The following is a 16,856-nucleotide window of genomic DNA, read 5'->3' as shown; positions in this document are numbered from 1 at the left end:
ATATTGTGTTATTTTCAAGCTGCTGGAATCCTGTACTCATGTTATCCTCATTTTACCAATTCTCCCCAAAAGATTGCACTGTGCCGCAGCTGAAATGCTTAAAAAAATAATGACCTGCTTTTTAAAAATCTAGGGGAAATATACTAATATTATATTACAAATTTCCCTTGTAGTTTATTACCAGTAACAAAACAAGTACTCCCCCAAACAATGGCTCATATAAAGGGTAGAAGCTACAATGAACAGTAGCAACTATATTTTGGTAAAACTAATTATGTACTTTCTTTTAAATAGAAAACTTAAATTCATATACAAAAGCTTTGTACTTACTAATTTGACATAATGTAGTATATATGTATGTGTATGTGTGAGACATAAAAACATAAAATTAGATTACTTATATTGCTAATGAGAAGACTTTTTTTATTTTTATTTATTTTTTTGAGACGGAGTCTTGCTCTGTCGCCCAGGCTGGAGTGCAGTGGCGTGATCTCGGCTCACTGCAAGCTCCGCCTCCTGGGTTCATGCCATTCTCCTGTCTCAGCCTCCCGAGGAGCTGGGACTACAGGCGCCCGCTACCACGCCTGGCTAATTTTTGTATTTTTAGTAAAAAGGGGTTTCACCGCGTTAGCCAGGATAGTCTCAATCTCCTGACTTTGTGATCCGCCCTCCTTGGCCTCCCAAAGTGCTGGGATTACAGGCGTGAGAAGACTTATATTGCTATTCTTTCCCTTCTGTATATGACCATCTAATCCAACACACGTAAAAAGTTAGACCCAATCAGGAATTTTTTGTTAAAGAATCAAGTACGAAAATGAATACTCCTTTTCTTCACGTCAATTTTACAGGGCACAGAATTCCATGCATGCTCTGGGCACAGATCCTCTGACTAGTTTAAGAGAGAGAAGATAAAGATCAGGGAAGACTTTAATTCTAGCTCAGCTTGAGCTGAATCTTGAAGATTAGGTAGACAAAGGCAGAGAGTGGGTAAGGGACAACAGGTGTTTGTGGAGGGGTTTTTCAGGTAAGCAGAATGGTATATGCAAAGACACAGATATATAAAAGAACACTGCACCTTTGGGGAACTGCAAAATTTGAAATGACTAACAATTACATGAGAGGGAGGTGGTGGTCAGATATAAGCCAAATTCAAACTTTGTTCAATTCAAAAAGATGTGAGCAGCTATCTATGAGATAAACAGTGACCAAAATCAGTATTACCAGATGATGAATGTAGAATTTGAGCAATATGATATAGGTGAAATTCAGAAATTACTAGTATCACTGAAATGGTAATCTCTGGGAGGACATTTAAAATCCTTCCTTCTTTCTACTTCTCTGTACTTTCTACAATGAATATTAAATGTTTTAATTGTATATCTCCTAATTTAATTAAATGGTAATAAAAATACTTAAAAACGAAACCATTATTTGGGCATGTGTGTGTGTGCACGCACAGGCACACATGGATGGATAAGTCATTCCAGATCAAAGGACACTAACATGTTAATTTAGCAATAATTATCTTAAAGTGGAAGGCATGTGGGTGATACTCTTGTTTATATATTTACCAAATGACGTATATATTGCATAATAAACAATAATTCATTTTATTAGGAGAACAAAAAATTTCTGCACAAACAAATAAAAACATGTTTGATTTGTCATTCCCTGCAAACCCCTAAGGTGAAGGGTGTAGCTGGGATAAATACAAGTCAAATGTTAACACATACATAAAAATAACTACATTTATTATACAGAAATTGTGCTACACTGAAATTATTCATATACAATAGAGGGGGTATCAGCTACAGAATGAGAAGCATTTCTGTCACAGGATAATTTTCCTTATAGTATTGTTTTGTAATAGAATTTGGGTGTTAATGTATATTCAATTTGATAATCCATATTCCTCTAAAATCTCAAATGTAAAATTAAGTTTTCCATATATAATGAATAATGCTTAATTTTCCTAGTATTGTTCCATTTTAACATTTCACTTTGTACATGGTAAAATTCAGTAGACTTGTAAGCATTTTTAAGTAATAAAATACAACATCTCTCCTGAATTCAATATAATTTCAACCTTTGACATGGAACCCTAGCTAATATTTCACTTAGCTCAAGATTTTCCTAAAATTACTAGTTATACTTGATACCTAAAGTATTCTAGGGCCATATAAATCTATATATATAGATAGATAGATAGATTTTTTTTTTTTTAATTGACACAGGGTCTCACTCTGTCACCCAGGCTGGAATGCAGTGTTGCAATCATGGCTCACTGCAGCCTTGACCTCCCACCTTGGCGTTCCAGATAGCTGGGACAGGTGAGTACCACCACACCCAGCTAATTTTTTGTAGAGACAGGATCTCACTATGTTGCCCAGGCTGGTCTCGAACTCCTGGGCTCAGGTGATCCGCCAGCCCTGGCCTTCCAAAGTGCTGAGATTACAAGCGTGCATCACTGTGCCCGGCCCCTTACTTATATTCTTACAGTCAGAATTTCATTTCTCTTCTCTTTCAATATCTAAAGCAAAATAAAGAATCTTAATTACTCAGCTGTTTTTAATTACTTTAACTCTATTGCTCATTCTCATTTAATATTATAGATTATAGGATCACCATTTGCTGGGAATGAGCAAATGATTCCATCAAATATATCTACTGGTAATCAACAGAAATCTTCTAATCACTCATACACTTTCCAGGATAAATCAATGGAATGATGAAAATAAAAATATCTTCAAACTAAACATAATCCCATAGAATTTATTCTAACAACTTTTTTCAGCATCTTCCCTGTCACTAGTTTTCAAACCATCTCAATGCTGTGGTTTCAATTTGAGCTACTAGGAATAATCCGACAAATTCAGCAATGACTCCATAGCTCCTTCTTCTTTATTGCCGTAAGAATTTTGACTTAAGATGCTTCAAACTTACTAAAAGAATCCAATGATTAAAAAAAAAAAAAAAGCCATGAAGCCATTACATTAAATGAGACATTTCATTAAACATGTTTGTCAATATTAGTAAAAATGGGTATTCCTACTGTGACAACCACTTTGAAGAATTGCTTCACTGTCTCTTTTAAAGTTAAAAATACACTTACTCTATGACCCAACAAATTCCATTCTTAGACATGTACCTAAGAGAAATAAAAATACATGCCAAAAAAAGACTTATACAAAACTGTTTATAGTAGCTTTATTCATAATAGGCCAAAATTGGAAACAATCCAAATACCTATCAATAAATGAATGGATAAACAAATTGTGGTGTACTAATATAATGAAATATATTTAACAATAAAAGAGAACTACTGATATACGTAACATGGATAAATCTTAAAAACATCATACTGATTGAAAGAAAACAGACACAAAGAATATATACTATACGACGGCATTTATATGAAGTTCAAGAATAGGCAACACTAATTCTTGGTGACAAATCAGAACAGTAATTGCATATGGGGGATGGGTACAGACTGGAAAGGAGTATGAGGAAACTCTCTCAGATTATGAAACTGTTGTGTATCTTGAAATTGAAGGTTACACAAAAGTATATATTTGTCAAAACTCACCTAAGAGTACACTTATGATCTATGTATCTCACTGTATGTAAATTTTATCTAAATAAAAATCTAAGTAAATAATTTACCTAAATAAAAACCTAGGTAAATAAAAGAAAACCTAAACCAGAAGGATGCAAATGCACTAGGACTGCTGTAATTCCAGTAGGTGGGCACAGAAGATACTAGATTCAAATCCAGTTTCTGCCTATTAGTCAGCCAGCATTATCAAGCACCTGCGTGTGCTGAACCTGACAGAGAACAAATTATTGAATTGATAGGATAAAACCAGTACATAAGCCCATTTTTGCTACGTAAGACATAATAATAATCTTGTTGAGGCCGGGTGCAGTGGCTCGTGCCAGTAATTCCAGCACTTTAGGAGGCCGAGATGGGCAGATCACCTGAAGACAGGAGTTTAAGAACAGCTTGGCCAACATGGCTGAAACCCCATCTCTACTAAAAACGCAAATTTAGTAGAGACGGGGTTTCAGCCATGTTGGTCAGGCTGTTCTTAAGCAGTGGTTTTTCACAGGCAATATAGCCCTGAACTCCTGGGCTTAAGCAATCCTCCCGCCTCAGCTTCCTGAGTAGCTGGGACTACAGGCATGCACTACTGTACCTGGTTCCTGCTCATTTTTTTAAAGTGTCTTTTGAAAAACAGAATTTTTAAACAGTGATGAAGTCCAATTTATCAGTTATTTCTTTTATGGTTCATATTTTTTGTGTCTTAGCTAAGAAATCTCTGCCTAACCCAAAGTCACAATGATTATTTTTGTTAATCATTTTCTATTAGTTTTATACATTTTAACTCACATTTAGGTCTATGATCCATTTCAAATTAATTTATGTATATAGTGCAGTATAACCGTTGAGGTTCATTGTTTTGCACAAGGATATCCAATTGTTCCAGCACAATTTGTTGAAAAAAACTGAGACCAATGGATTTTAATACAATAACAGAGGAAGTTCATTGATAAGGCTTCAGATACTATACTGCAACTAATCTTCAAGAAACTGCAACTACCTGAAAATGGTATTAAAATATCTTTCCCTTTCAAACTATATACCTATGCCAGGTCAGATATTACTCACATATGTCAACCAAAATAACAAACCACAATAGACTGTGTGCAGAAGCAGACATGAGAATCCAGCTGTCTTTTCTTAATCCAGACATTAAAGAGATTCATAAAAATGTAATACAGTAGTCTTAATTTTTTTGAAAAATATATTTTTCATAAAAATGTTATTTGCATTATATGCCACAGGTTTATTATAGTCTTTAGGTGAATTAAAGCATATTTAAATTTTTTTCTTAATTCCTATTACAAATATAGTGAATATCAATAGATATAAGCCATACAAACAAAAGCACTCTGGGGTCCTCAATAATTTTTTAAGAATTTAAAGATCCTGGGTCCAAAACCAAGCTGCCATCATCTCTCTCTTCAACTACTGAAATTATCCTTTTTATAGCCAGAGTAACATATCTAAATGCATCTTCTTATAGCCAGAGTAATGCAAATCAGATCAGGTAAAACTTGTGCTTAAATCCTTTCAGTGACTTACTATTCTTAGAGTCAAGACTAAACTACATACTTTGAATGGCCCATAAGACCTGAGTGATCAAGCTTCCCCAGTCTTTTCTCACTCTATTTTCCCCTTTCTCTTTATTCTCTGAAACAACAGTCTTGTTTTCAGTAGGGTCCTTAAATGCACCAAGCCTCACTGGCTCTTGGGGCCTTTGCAATGACTCTTCCTTAGGCCTGAAATGTCCTCCTTCTCCTCCATTCCTCCCTGTTATCGAGTTAATTCCTATTCATCCTTCAGCTCTTAAACATTGATTATCTGATCTTCTTTACCTCAAACTTCAGGTTAGATTGGGTCCCTCTTTTATATATTCTTACAGCTCCTTGAACATTCCCTTCCTAGAATTTATCAGCTTGGGAGATTACACTTTTAGAATTATGTGATTTAATAGCTCTCAATCATTTCACAAAATAGAAATATAATAAACATCTATATACGCATGTAAAGTATTCAACACAATGTTGCCAAATACCCAAGATCAATAGTTCTCATCAGATTCCCAAAGAGATCCATGACCCCTGTGTAGTGAAGAATTACTCTTCACCACAGAAAGGAATGGCCTTTGCTCTTGGCTACTGGAAAGCGGTCTCTGGGCCCCTGGAACTTCTTGTCTGGTGAGAGTATCTCTGCTTGCCTGAGAGATTTAGCAACTGGACCAATGTGATTCATGTTGGGGGCACTAAACCATACCTGTAAGTTGCAACACCAGGAGGAAATAAGAGACTAGAGGTCTGCCATGTGAGCAGTATGTGATAGAGCCCCAGTGAATACCTGGACACCAAAGCCTCAGGTAAATTTCATGGCTGGTAATACTCTGTGAGTATTGTCACACACTGTGGCTGGGAGGCAGTAATGCCATCCATGACTCCACGGGGAGAGGATGACAGGAAGTTCTACAATTGGATCCTTCCCAGATTCTGCCCTATGTGTCTCTTCTTTTGGCTAATTTTAACCTGTGTCCTTTCCCTGTAATAAACCGTGAGTATAATTGTTTTCAGTGAGTTCTAAGTCCTTTCTAGCAAGTTATCAAACCTAAGAGTGGTTGTGGGGGCCTCTAAACATGAAACTAGTTTCTGAAGTAGGAGCAGCCTTTTAGGCACTACAATTCCCTCAGACTTTGCAGATCGCCTAAACTAACTGCAACACCGAAAAGGTTAAAAAAAAAAAAAAAAAAAAAACAAACTAGACTATGGATTCTTCAATGGCAGAACCTTGTCAGTATGATATGTAGTTAAAAATATAAGATATAGCCAAGTACAGTGGCTCACATCTGTAATCCCAGCACTTTGGGAGGCTGAGGCAGGCAGATCACTTGAGCTGGGGAGTTCAATACCAGCCTAGACAACATGGTGAAACCCTATCTCTACAAAAAAAATACAAAAATGAGCCAAGTGTGGTCGTGTGCCTGTAGTCTCAGCTACCCGGAAGTTTGAGGTGGGAGGATAACTAGAGCCCAGTAGGCAGAGGTTGTTGTGAGCCGAGATTCTGCCACTGCACTCTAGCCTGGACAACAGAGCAAGACTGTCTCAAAAAAAAAAAAAAGAAAAAAAAAGATATTTCGCTTTGAAATAAATAAGCAGTCTCAGGATATCAATTACTCTCCAATAATAGCAATAATGTTTATAACGATCATGATAAAAGCAGCAACCATCACTGCATGCCCTTACTATAGTATCCATTTACAGATAAGGAAATAAGTTCAGGATCATACCACTAGTGACAAAGACAGTATTCAGACTTGATTTAGCTAATTTTAGAACCTGCATGCTTTACACTATATTGTATCTCATAGTATAAGCCAAGGAAGTTTAATATTAAATTTTGTAAAGGAAAACTGAAAATCTTAAGATATTAAATTTTGTAAAGGAAAAATGAAAATCTCCAGCTTTATGATCACTAAATAGTATCATTAAAAATTAACTCTTAGCATAGGATAGGAATGTGGAAAACCTAAGTTCCCCTCTTTTAGCTAAAATTTAGTCACAAGCATTCTGACACTTATAGCCTATCTTTGAAATTCTTCTAAATAGATATGAACAAGAGGTTAAAAGCAGGCAAATATTAATATAAAAACTAATTTGTCGTGTATTACTATAAAATGCTAAACACAAATTCCAAATACCTGAGGTACGTAGATAAGACTCAGCCAAGAAAACAATCATGTATGGTACCCTAATCTGTAAGCAATGAGCACCAAACTCTTTCCTACGTTTTTGTCTACAATTTTCCACATTATTTCTCTATAAGTTTCTCGCACATCCTGGAACTGACATCCTGGCTTCTAAGAAAGGCTGACGGGGTCTGTGTGCGGTGGTTCTTCCCTGTAATTCCAGCACTTTGGGAGGCCAGGGTGGGTGGATTACCTGAGGTCAGGAGTTCAAGACCAGCCTGGCCAACATGGTGAAACCCCGTCTCTACTAAAAATACAAAAATTAGCCAGGCGTGGTGGCACATAACTGTAATCCCAACTACTCAGGAGGCTGAGGCAGGAGAACTGCTTGAACCCGGGAGGCGGAGGATGCAGTGAGCTGAGATCACGCCACTGCACTCCAGCTTGCGCCATGAAGCAAGACTCCATCTCAACAACAACAAAAAAAAAAAAGAAAGAAAGGCTGAGGGGAACTGGAATCTGTTAATTCATGTAACACTAGCTAGACTGTCTCAAGGTGAATACTGTACCTAAAGGTCTCAAATGTTTTTCCACCTAGAAATTAGAAACGTTAATCAAGATATAAATAAAACAGTTATAAAAAATATATACTTAGTAGTATAATTACCAGAAGATACTCTGAAGAGAGCACTTTATACTTTGAGTAATCATTTAAAAAAAAATAAGAAAATGTTCAGGAAACTGATTGTAATTAATTGATTGATTATACTAATTGGCTTTATGTAGGTCCAGGCAAATATTACATATTGAACTGCTATTTATTGAGATAACTCACTATCATAGTTCTACTTGATCTGAAAGCCAACAGTCAAGCTTGTACTATGTCAATTTTTGTAACCAATCATGATGAAAATGTCTTAAGAGTGGATCAGTCTGGATCTACATTATAAACTAATCATTAAAGGAGTACTGAGTGATGTGAGATACAGGCAATATGAAGGAGAAAAGATGAATATAAGTAAAGCATGGGAAAGGAGGAGGCACATACTAATGAATTAGACACATACACTAATGCCCGCAAATAACCCACAGAGACAGAGAAAGTACCTGGAAAGCTGTGAGTGCGCCAGTCCCTGGGTTATACAGGCATCGCAGCGAAGGCATGCTGTCCGCCAGGCTGGAGCAGCCCAGCCACAGAGACCTGGGCATAGAGCACTGCAGAGAGAGGACAACTATGAGATGGGACAGTATGAGACAGGATGGCACAGATTACAGGAATTTTTTAGGCTTGGCTGAATGCAATATTCCAGTTGCAGCTGACATTTATGATAGAAACATCTTTAAGAAACACACTGCTTACTGGTTTTAACCCCAGAGAGAAACCCAAAAGGGGCAGTAGTGGCCAAAAGGCAAGGAGGTAAAAAAAGAAGTTATCGTTCAAAAAACCAAACATTTAGTCAAAAAAATGTTGTCCCTATTCTTCTATGTATCAGTCTAAAGGAAATTTACTTCTTAATCCAGTTGATCGATTATTTTCCTCTATGCATCTCAACTCAGCTCCCATAAACTCACCACAGGGTGTAATACTGTGCAGACTAAGCAGAAAGAGGAGGAGTTCTCAGAAACATTACAATATTAGGAATGGTAAATTAGAAAACAAAACACCACAGTTAAGAGGGTTTTTTTGTTTTTGTTTTTGTTTTTTTTTAAAGAAGGAAAAGAAACAGTATTGTATCCCTACGGCTTTAACAGCAACAAACTCTGCACAGTTTGCGTATGTTTTATGTATCTTGTTAGTCTGCTATTCATTAACCAAAATGCACAGTTACCATAGCAGCTGCCTCTTCATCTTTCCAGATGGATTGGGGTCTGTGGGGGGTGGGGGGTGTAAGGTGGGAAGAAGAAAAAACCCAAACAGAAGGGAAAATAACAACAAAGAGAGACAGGGACACACACAGAGAGAAAGGAGAGACAGAGAGAAAGGAGAGAGAAAAGAAGAGAGAGAAAGGAGAGAGAGAGAGAAGAAGAAGAAGAAAAAGGAGGAGGAGGAGGAGGGGAGGGAGGGGAGGGCGGAGGGGAAAGGAAGAGGAAGAGGAAGAAGAGACATCTAGAAAGCTGTTGGTATTAAAACCTTCTAAACAAACAAACAAAATACCTAAGAATGTACATATATATAATATATATGGTGTATACAGTAGTCAAAGGTAGAAATTACACATTTCTAGTAGCTCTAAGTAACTGACATTAGTATTATTGCACCTATAGCTTTGTAAGAAACCATACTTTTCAAAACTATTTTTATATTCTTCATGTTTCTCTAAAAGTATCCCAGGATGAAGTTTTATCCATCAAGTTGAGTGCTATTACAGTCTAATAATAATTAAAAAACTAAATACATAATCATGGCACATATAAAAACAGGGATACATATTTTAAAATATAGTAGTCGATACAGGTAACATTAAACCTTAAAATTACAGACTTTGAAATATTTTATATTGTCATAGACTTTTTTCTCCTTAAAACAATATAGTTGTAGAAAGTAATATTGGGAAGCAAAATATGGTATTCACTGTTTACACCATCTAAAATTGATAAAAGGACAATGAGAGCCATGCAAGGGGTTTGTGCCTGTGGTCCAAGCTACTCAGAAGACTGAGATGGGTGGATCGCTTGAGCCCAGGAGTTCAAATCCAGCCTGGGCAGCACAGCAAGATCCTGTCTCTTATCTAAATAAAGATAGATAGATAATGGGCTGCAAATAAATCCAAAGGACATCTATATAGATCCCCTGCTTTTAGATCATTATCCTCATTTTATTTACCACCCATAGGACTACGCTTAATACATTATCCTCATTTTATAGGTAAGGTGACTGATGCCCAGGAAAAATTAAGTATTTATCCATGATTATGAATTTACAAAGTAGGGAAGTAGAGACTAGAATCTTGGCCTGTTGCTTTCTAGTGCAGAACTCTTCCTCCTGCCTCCATCCATCCCTCGGTCTTAAAGTGGACACTGGGCTTCAAAAGAAGGGTATCTGCTAAAGGCATCACTAGATAACATACCAAGCATAACAGCTAAACTGCTTTGAATTACTCCAACAATCTCCGAACTTTGTTCACTGTTTCCAATGTTTCCTCACCTCAAGCTATGATCCATTTTATAAACAGCAGCTAAATAGAAAAATAATTGTCTTCACTTTGTTGTCATGTCACTCTCATCAATAATTCATAAGGGCTCCCTATATCTACTGTATGAAATCCAAGCACTCTATCAATCTGGCGTTTCCCCCACTGCCAACATCAACTCACCTTCTCTAATCTTCTAATTGGCCCTGGCACTCTAGCTAACTACCTACCTTGATATTTTGTTCAAATACTCATCTCACCCCTACGTCTTTAAACTTATAATTTCCTTCTCCCTGTCATCCTGCCAATCCATATCGACCATTTACATCAATATCTCCTTAGAATTATATGTATACTAATTTCAGTCTCTGCCAGTGGTTCTTAATAGCAGAGATTCTCATATTGGAAGGAGAAGACAACAGAAAGAGAATGGAGAAAATAGTGTAAAAAAAGCTTCCTTGCTGCTGAGAATCACATTCTACTCATATTACTTCCCTATAAGTATTAAGAATACTTTGCTAATTTTTGTAAGTAAATGATATTAAAATTTTCTTAAGGCTAATATTTTAATCATTTATTCAATAAATACTTATTAAATGCTTTTCTGGTAGTAGACACTGTCCTGGGGCCAAATGTGGTTGGTGGCTCAATCCTATAATCCCAGCACTTTGGGAGGGCGAGGCAGGTGGATCCCTTGAGCCTAGAAGTTCAAGACCAGCCTCAGCAATGTGAGAGGCCTCAGCAATGTGAGAGACCCCATCTCTAGAAAAAATTTAAAAAATAGCTAGGCATGGTGGCACATGCCTGTGGTCCCAGCTACTTGGGGAGGCTGAGATGGGAGGACTACTTGAGCCAGGGATATCAGGGCAGCAATGAGTGGTGATCATGCCACTGCACACCAGCCTGGGCAACAAAGCAAGACCCTGTCGAAAGAAAGAAGAAAGAGAAGAAAGTAAGAGAAGAAAGAGAAGAAGGAAGGAAGGAAGCGACTCATCTCAAAAAAAAAAAAACCTTAACATAAAAGTAACTCATTGTTACAAGAAATGCTGTACACAGGTTGGGCACGGTGGCTCACGCCTGTAATCCCAGCACTTTGGGAGGCCGAGGTGGGTGGAACACAAGGTCAAGAGATCAAGACCATCCTGGCCAACATGGTGAAACCCCGTCTCTACTAAAAATACAAAAATTAGTTGGGCATGGTGGTGCAGGCCTGTAGTCCCAGCTACTCAGGAGGCTGAGGCAGGAGAATCACTTGAATCTGGAAGGCGGAGGTTACAGTGAGCTGAGATTGTGCCACTGCACTCCAGCCTGGCGACAGAACAAGACTCTGTCTCAAAAAAAAAAAAAAAAAAAGAAAGAAAGAAAAAAGAAATGGAAATGCTGTAAATATGCAATTGGTTAAGTTTCTGTGTATGCTGGGTAGAAAAAAATCTCACAGTCATTCAGAAGGAAAGATTGAATCTGAGAAAAAAGAAGTCAGAAGTGGGTGTAAATAAAAAGAGCATGAAAACACAGGAAAAGGACAAAGGAAATAGTGGAAGAAAATCGAGGAGGCACTGGAAGATAGCTTGTCACTTCTCCTGCTTCCCTTCACAAGAGGGCAGGCGACACTTTTAACCATACTAAAGCCACCTGCATGACATACAGCAAACCCAACTGGGTCTAGAAACCAACCAGAACCCTTTCATTCACAGACTTGGGGCTCTTTTTTAAATTAAAATATACATATTTATTTTTGTGAATGTTCCTTGGTAAGTTTTTAAGGCTTTCCTCTTGTGAATGATTTGTCTCCTCCATTTTACATAAAAATCTGTGTTATTTTTGTAGTATGTACTTGATAAATTATCTGAGTTTACTTACTTTTTCTAACACTCTTCCTCATTCATTTATCCCTACCCTCCATCAAAACTACTAACAACGAAGAATTTGAAAGTGCTTACCCCATTCCCTTAAACTAAAATTCCCAAAGAAAATTATAATCAATAATGAGCCACATACACCCAGGAAAGCCACTAGATATACCGGTGTGATTTCCAAAATAGCATTAACTTGCAAACACCACACAGAGGATGCATTCCCGATTATTACAAGACAATTGGTATGGGTATGAAAACTGCACTTGAATATAGTCAGATCTGCACATTACCATAAGATTTTTATATATTATGGCTCAATTTAAAAACTAATCTTCAAATTGGTTTGTATTGTAACAATTAATCTTATCCATACTGGTAAATGCCACTTAACACTGAGAAAAAAATATTATTACAAAATAAATGGAGTGGGCTATAACTTTTACTCTACCTCTTTCCCTTCTATCTTCACATTTAGAAGCATTTTGTAAAAGAAGGAGAAAATAGGAAATTTGGGCAATGAGGAACAGAGTGGAAAGGACTGCTATTTTGGTTACTAATCTTATTAATTCTATACATTTCAGGGCCATTCTGATTGGTCAGTTTCTGACAGATATGTAAGACGTTTTCTGTCCTTCAACATTTAATAAATAATGCCCTTTAAAATTTACCTTTAAAATACCTGAAAAGCACATAGTTTTCTACTGAAAGTTTGGACTGTTTTTGTTATTTTTCCTCGCAAATTATATTTAAATTCCTAAAATTTTCTTTCTATACTTAATATTTTTTTTTCCTTTCTTTCCTTTTATTGAGACAGAGTCTCACTCTCTTGCCCAGGCTGGAGTGCAGTGGCACGATCACAGCTCACTGCACCCTTGAACTCCTGGGCTTAAGCAATCCTTCTGCCTCAGCCTGCCCAGTAGCTGGGACTACAGGCATGCACCACCACGCCTGGCTAAAAAACATTTTTTTTAATTAAAAAAAAAAAAAAAAAAGCAGGTTCTAAACTAAGCAGCAACTATGCATTCTCCTGTTTAAATATTTAACTTTTGTTAACTGTTAAATAACTTGCAAATCACCTACTCCTTACATGCAGTCTCAAAAGCTATGACAAAGTTAACAGATAATGACTGCATCCTACACAAATCCAGCCCTGCACAGCACATATTAGTTTCTTCAGCTCAGTTCCCACCTAACCTCACCCCAATTGACTCTCCTTTGCAAAATCAAAGAAAGTTGAAGAGCATACAATGTATTACAATTGTTGTTATCCAACTGAATGACTTCACTAGCCTTTAAAAAGCATACACAGCACAGAAAAAAATAAGACTGAACATGTTTTCTACTACCTGAATCAGAAAAAAAATCAAAATGTCGCAAAGCGATAGTAAAGACATAGAATCAACCCAGGTACCCATCAATGGAAGACTGGATAAAGAAAATGCAGTACACATATACCATGGAATACTAAGTAGCCATAAAAAATAATGAAAACATGTCCTCTGCAGAACATGGATGCAGCTGGAAGCCATTATCCTAAGCGAACTAATGCAGAAACAGAAAACCAAATGCCACATATTCTCACTTATACATAGGAACAAAACCTTGAGTACACATGGACATAAAGAAGGGAACAGACACTGAGGAATACAAAAGGTGGGAGGACAAAGGGGGTAAAGCTTGAAAAAACTACCTATGGGTACTTTGCGCTCTCTACCTGGGTGAGATTCACTCAGACTCCAAACCTCAGCATCGTGCAGTATACTTCTGTAACAAACCTGCACATATACCCCAATTTTAAAATAAAAGTTGAAAAAACAAGATTGCAATGAAGGGCCTCCGGTGCTTCAAGAAGAATATAGTATCTAGTGCCCATCAGGTTTAATGGCACAATTAATTTACACAGAGAACACTGAAAATCTCAACTCTTCCCCCTACACTTGGCTGTCTGGAGTAATGTCACAGATCCTCTTCACTGATAGCCCTGCAGGCAAAGGGCTAGCCTCAGCATTTACTATATGAAAGCCGAATGACAAAATCTCCTAAATTAAGGTCCCTGTTGGTCAACTTCTAGGAGTAACAGAAGCTATAATAATCAACAATAAAAAGATTGCTGTACTGAGAGTTTACGTATCCTTAAGCCATGGAATAGAAGAATTCCCTTTTCACTACTATAACAACTAAGAAATTCAGAGAAATGCAGTATTCCATAATCATGTAATACATTCAGACTTTACCTACAAATCCAATGATTGCCTCTTAAGAATCCCAATTTAGTTCACTCCAAAAACAAAACTCCCACCTGTCAGATAGGATAATCATATCTGCCCAGCCTTATTGCACAAGGCTGTGGTAAAACTAAAACAAGGATTCTTTTTTTTTCTTTGAGACGGAGTTTTACTTTTGTTGCCCAGGTTGGAGTGCAATGGCATGATCTCGGCTCACTGCAACCTCCGCCTCCCAGGTTCAAGTGATTTTCCTGACTAAGCCTCCCGAATAGCTGGAACTACCGGCATGCACCACCACGCCTGGCTAATTTTTGTATTTTTAGTAGAGACAGGCGGGGTTTCTCCATGTTAGCCAGGCTGGTCTCGAACCCCTGAACTCAGATGATCCACCTGCCTTGGCCTCCCAAAGTGCTGGGATTACAGGCATGAGCCACCTCACCCGGCTAAAATAAGGATTCTAAAAGCTGCAAAGTGCAAAAGGAAAAAATATAAATGGCATCATCACCAGGAATAGGCTTCTGTGAATGCCACTTGCATTTCAAAGTGTTCTGGGAAGCCATTTATTTTTTCATTACCAAAGTGGGCACAGGTAGAGTACAAAAAGAGGATAAGTAAAGTTTACTGGGAATAAACTGTCCGCCAGGCATTGTACTAGATCCCTTAAGTACATTATTTCATTTAAGCATTACCTTCTTGTCAAAGAATTATGAGTACTTTCGCCTTAACAAGAGAGTACACTCAAGTTCAGCGAAGTTATAGTGCCTAAATGACAATGGCAGAAATAATACTCAAATGTGTTTGTCTCCACAAATCCACAGACTCAAGTAGTTTACACTCTATTTCAAGGAGATAAATTACTAACAAATAGTAACTACAAGGAAAAATTTAACAATGTACTAAATTGCATTAAACAACAGCTACTATAAGTTTAGGTAAATTTTCAAATATTTAGAAAAGCTCAGTCACAGACTTTAATTTTATTGTAGCACTTGTTACTATATGTATAACAAACTAACAAGCTGCATCTGTATAACATTCTCTGTATAACAAACTAACAAGCTTTGTTAGTTAGCTTTGTCAGTCTAACAATTCATTGTTTGGCAATGATTGTGGAACAAGCTCTTCCGCAATTCATTCACCTGCATAACAAACTAGTAAGGTAAATAAGACCCAGAGAGGGTCAGGCAAGGTGGCTCATGTGTATAATCCCACCACTTTGAGAGGCCAAGGTGGGAGGACTGCTTGAGACCAGGAGTTCAAGACCAGCCTGGTCAACATAACTAGACCCCACCTCTATTTTTATTAAAAATTGTAAAATAAAAAAATTTAACTTAATTAAAAAAAACTCATGGATAGGAAGAATCAATATCAATACCAATGACTTTCTTCACAGAATTGGAAAAAACTACTTTAAAGTTCATATGGAACCAAAAAAGAGCCTGCATTGCCAAGTCAATCCTAAGCCAAAAGAACAAAGCTGGAGGCATCATGCTACCTGACTTCAAACTATACTACAAGGCAACAGTAACCAAAACAGCATGGTACTGGTACCAAAACAGAGATATAGACCAATGGAACAGAACAGAGCCCTCAGAAATAATACCACACATCTACAACTATCTGATCTTTGACAAACCTGACAAAAACAAGAAATGGGGAAAGGATTCCCTATTTAATAAATGGTGCTGGGAAAACTGGCTAGCCATATGTAGAAAGCTGAAACTGGATCTCTTCCTTACACCTTGCACAAAAATTAATTCAAGGTGGATTAAAGACTTAAATGTTAGACCTAAAACCATAAAAACCCTAGAAGAAAACCTAGGCAACACCATTCAGGACATAGGCATGGGCAAGGACTTCATGTCTGAAACACCAAAAGCAATGGCAACAAAAGCCAAAATTGACAAATGGGATCTAATTAAACTAAAGAGCTTCTGCACAGCAAAAGAAACCACCATCACAGTGAACAGGCAACCTACAGAATGGAAGAAAATTTTTGCAATCTACTCCTCTGACAAAGGGTTAATATCCAGAATCTACAATGAACTCAAACAAATTTACAAGAAAAAAACAAACAACCCCATCAACAAGCAGGCAAAGGATATGAACAGACACTTCTCAAAAGAAGACATTTATGCAGCCAAAAGACACATGAAAAAATGCTCATCATCACTGGCCATCAGAGAAATGCAAATCAAAACCACAATGAGATACCATCTCACGCCAGTTAGAATGGTGAACATTAAAAAGTCAGGAAACAACAGGTGCTGCAGAGGATGTGGAGAATAGGAACTTTTACACTGTTGGTGGGGCTGTAAACTAGTTCAACCATTGTGGAAGACAGTGTGGCGATTCCTCAGGGATCTA

At 37.2% G+C, this 16,856-nt stretch overlaps 1 protein-coding gene across 12 annotated transcripts in view; it reads right to left on the bottom strand.

Moving 5' to 3' along the window:
* BTRC (beta-transducin repeat containing E3 ubiquitin protein ligase) overlaps positions 1 to 16,856 on the bottom strand; it is a 204,639-nt gene that overhangs the window by 118,085 nt on the left and 69,698 nt on the right. For 8 of the 12 annotated variants that reach the window (XM_009245710.3, XM_063727038.1, XM_063727039.1 and 5 more), the window contains 1 exon segment: positions 8,385 to 8,492. The exons of the other annotated variants lie outside the window; for them this stretch is intronic. In XM_009245710.3, the coding sequence (XP_009243985.1) occupies positions 8,385 to 8,492 (108 nt within the window). 12 annotated transcript variants of the gene reach the window in all.

Source organism: Pongo abelii, chromosome 8 (assembly GCF_028885655.2).
Source record: "Pongo abelii isolate AG06213 chromosome 8, NHGRI_mPonAbe1-v2.0_pri, whole genome shotgun sequence".
NCBI lineage: Eukaryota > Metazoa > Chordata > Mammalia > Primates > Hominidae > Pongo > Pongo abelii.
The sequence above is the reverse complement of the archived record's forward strand: the minus strand, read 5'-3'. Positions and strand labels throughout refer to the sequence as shown.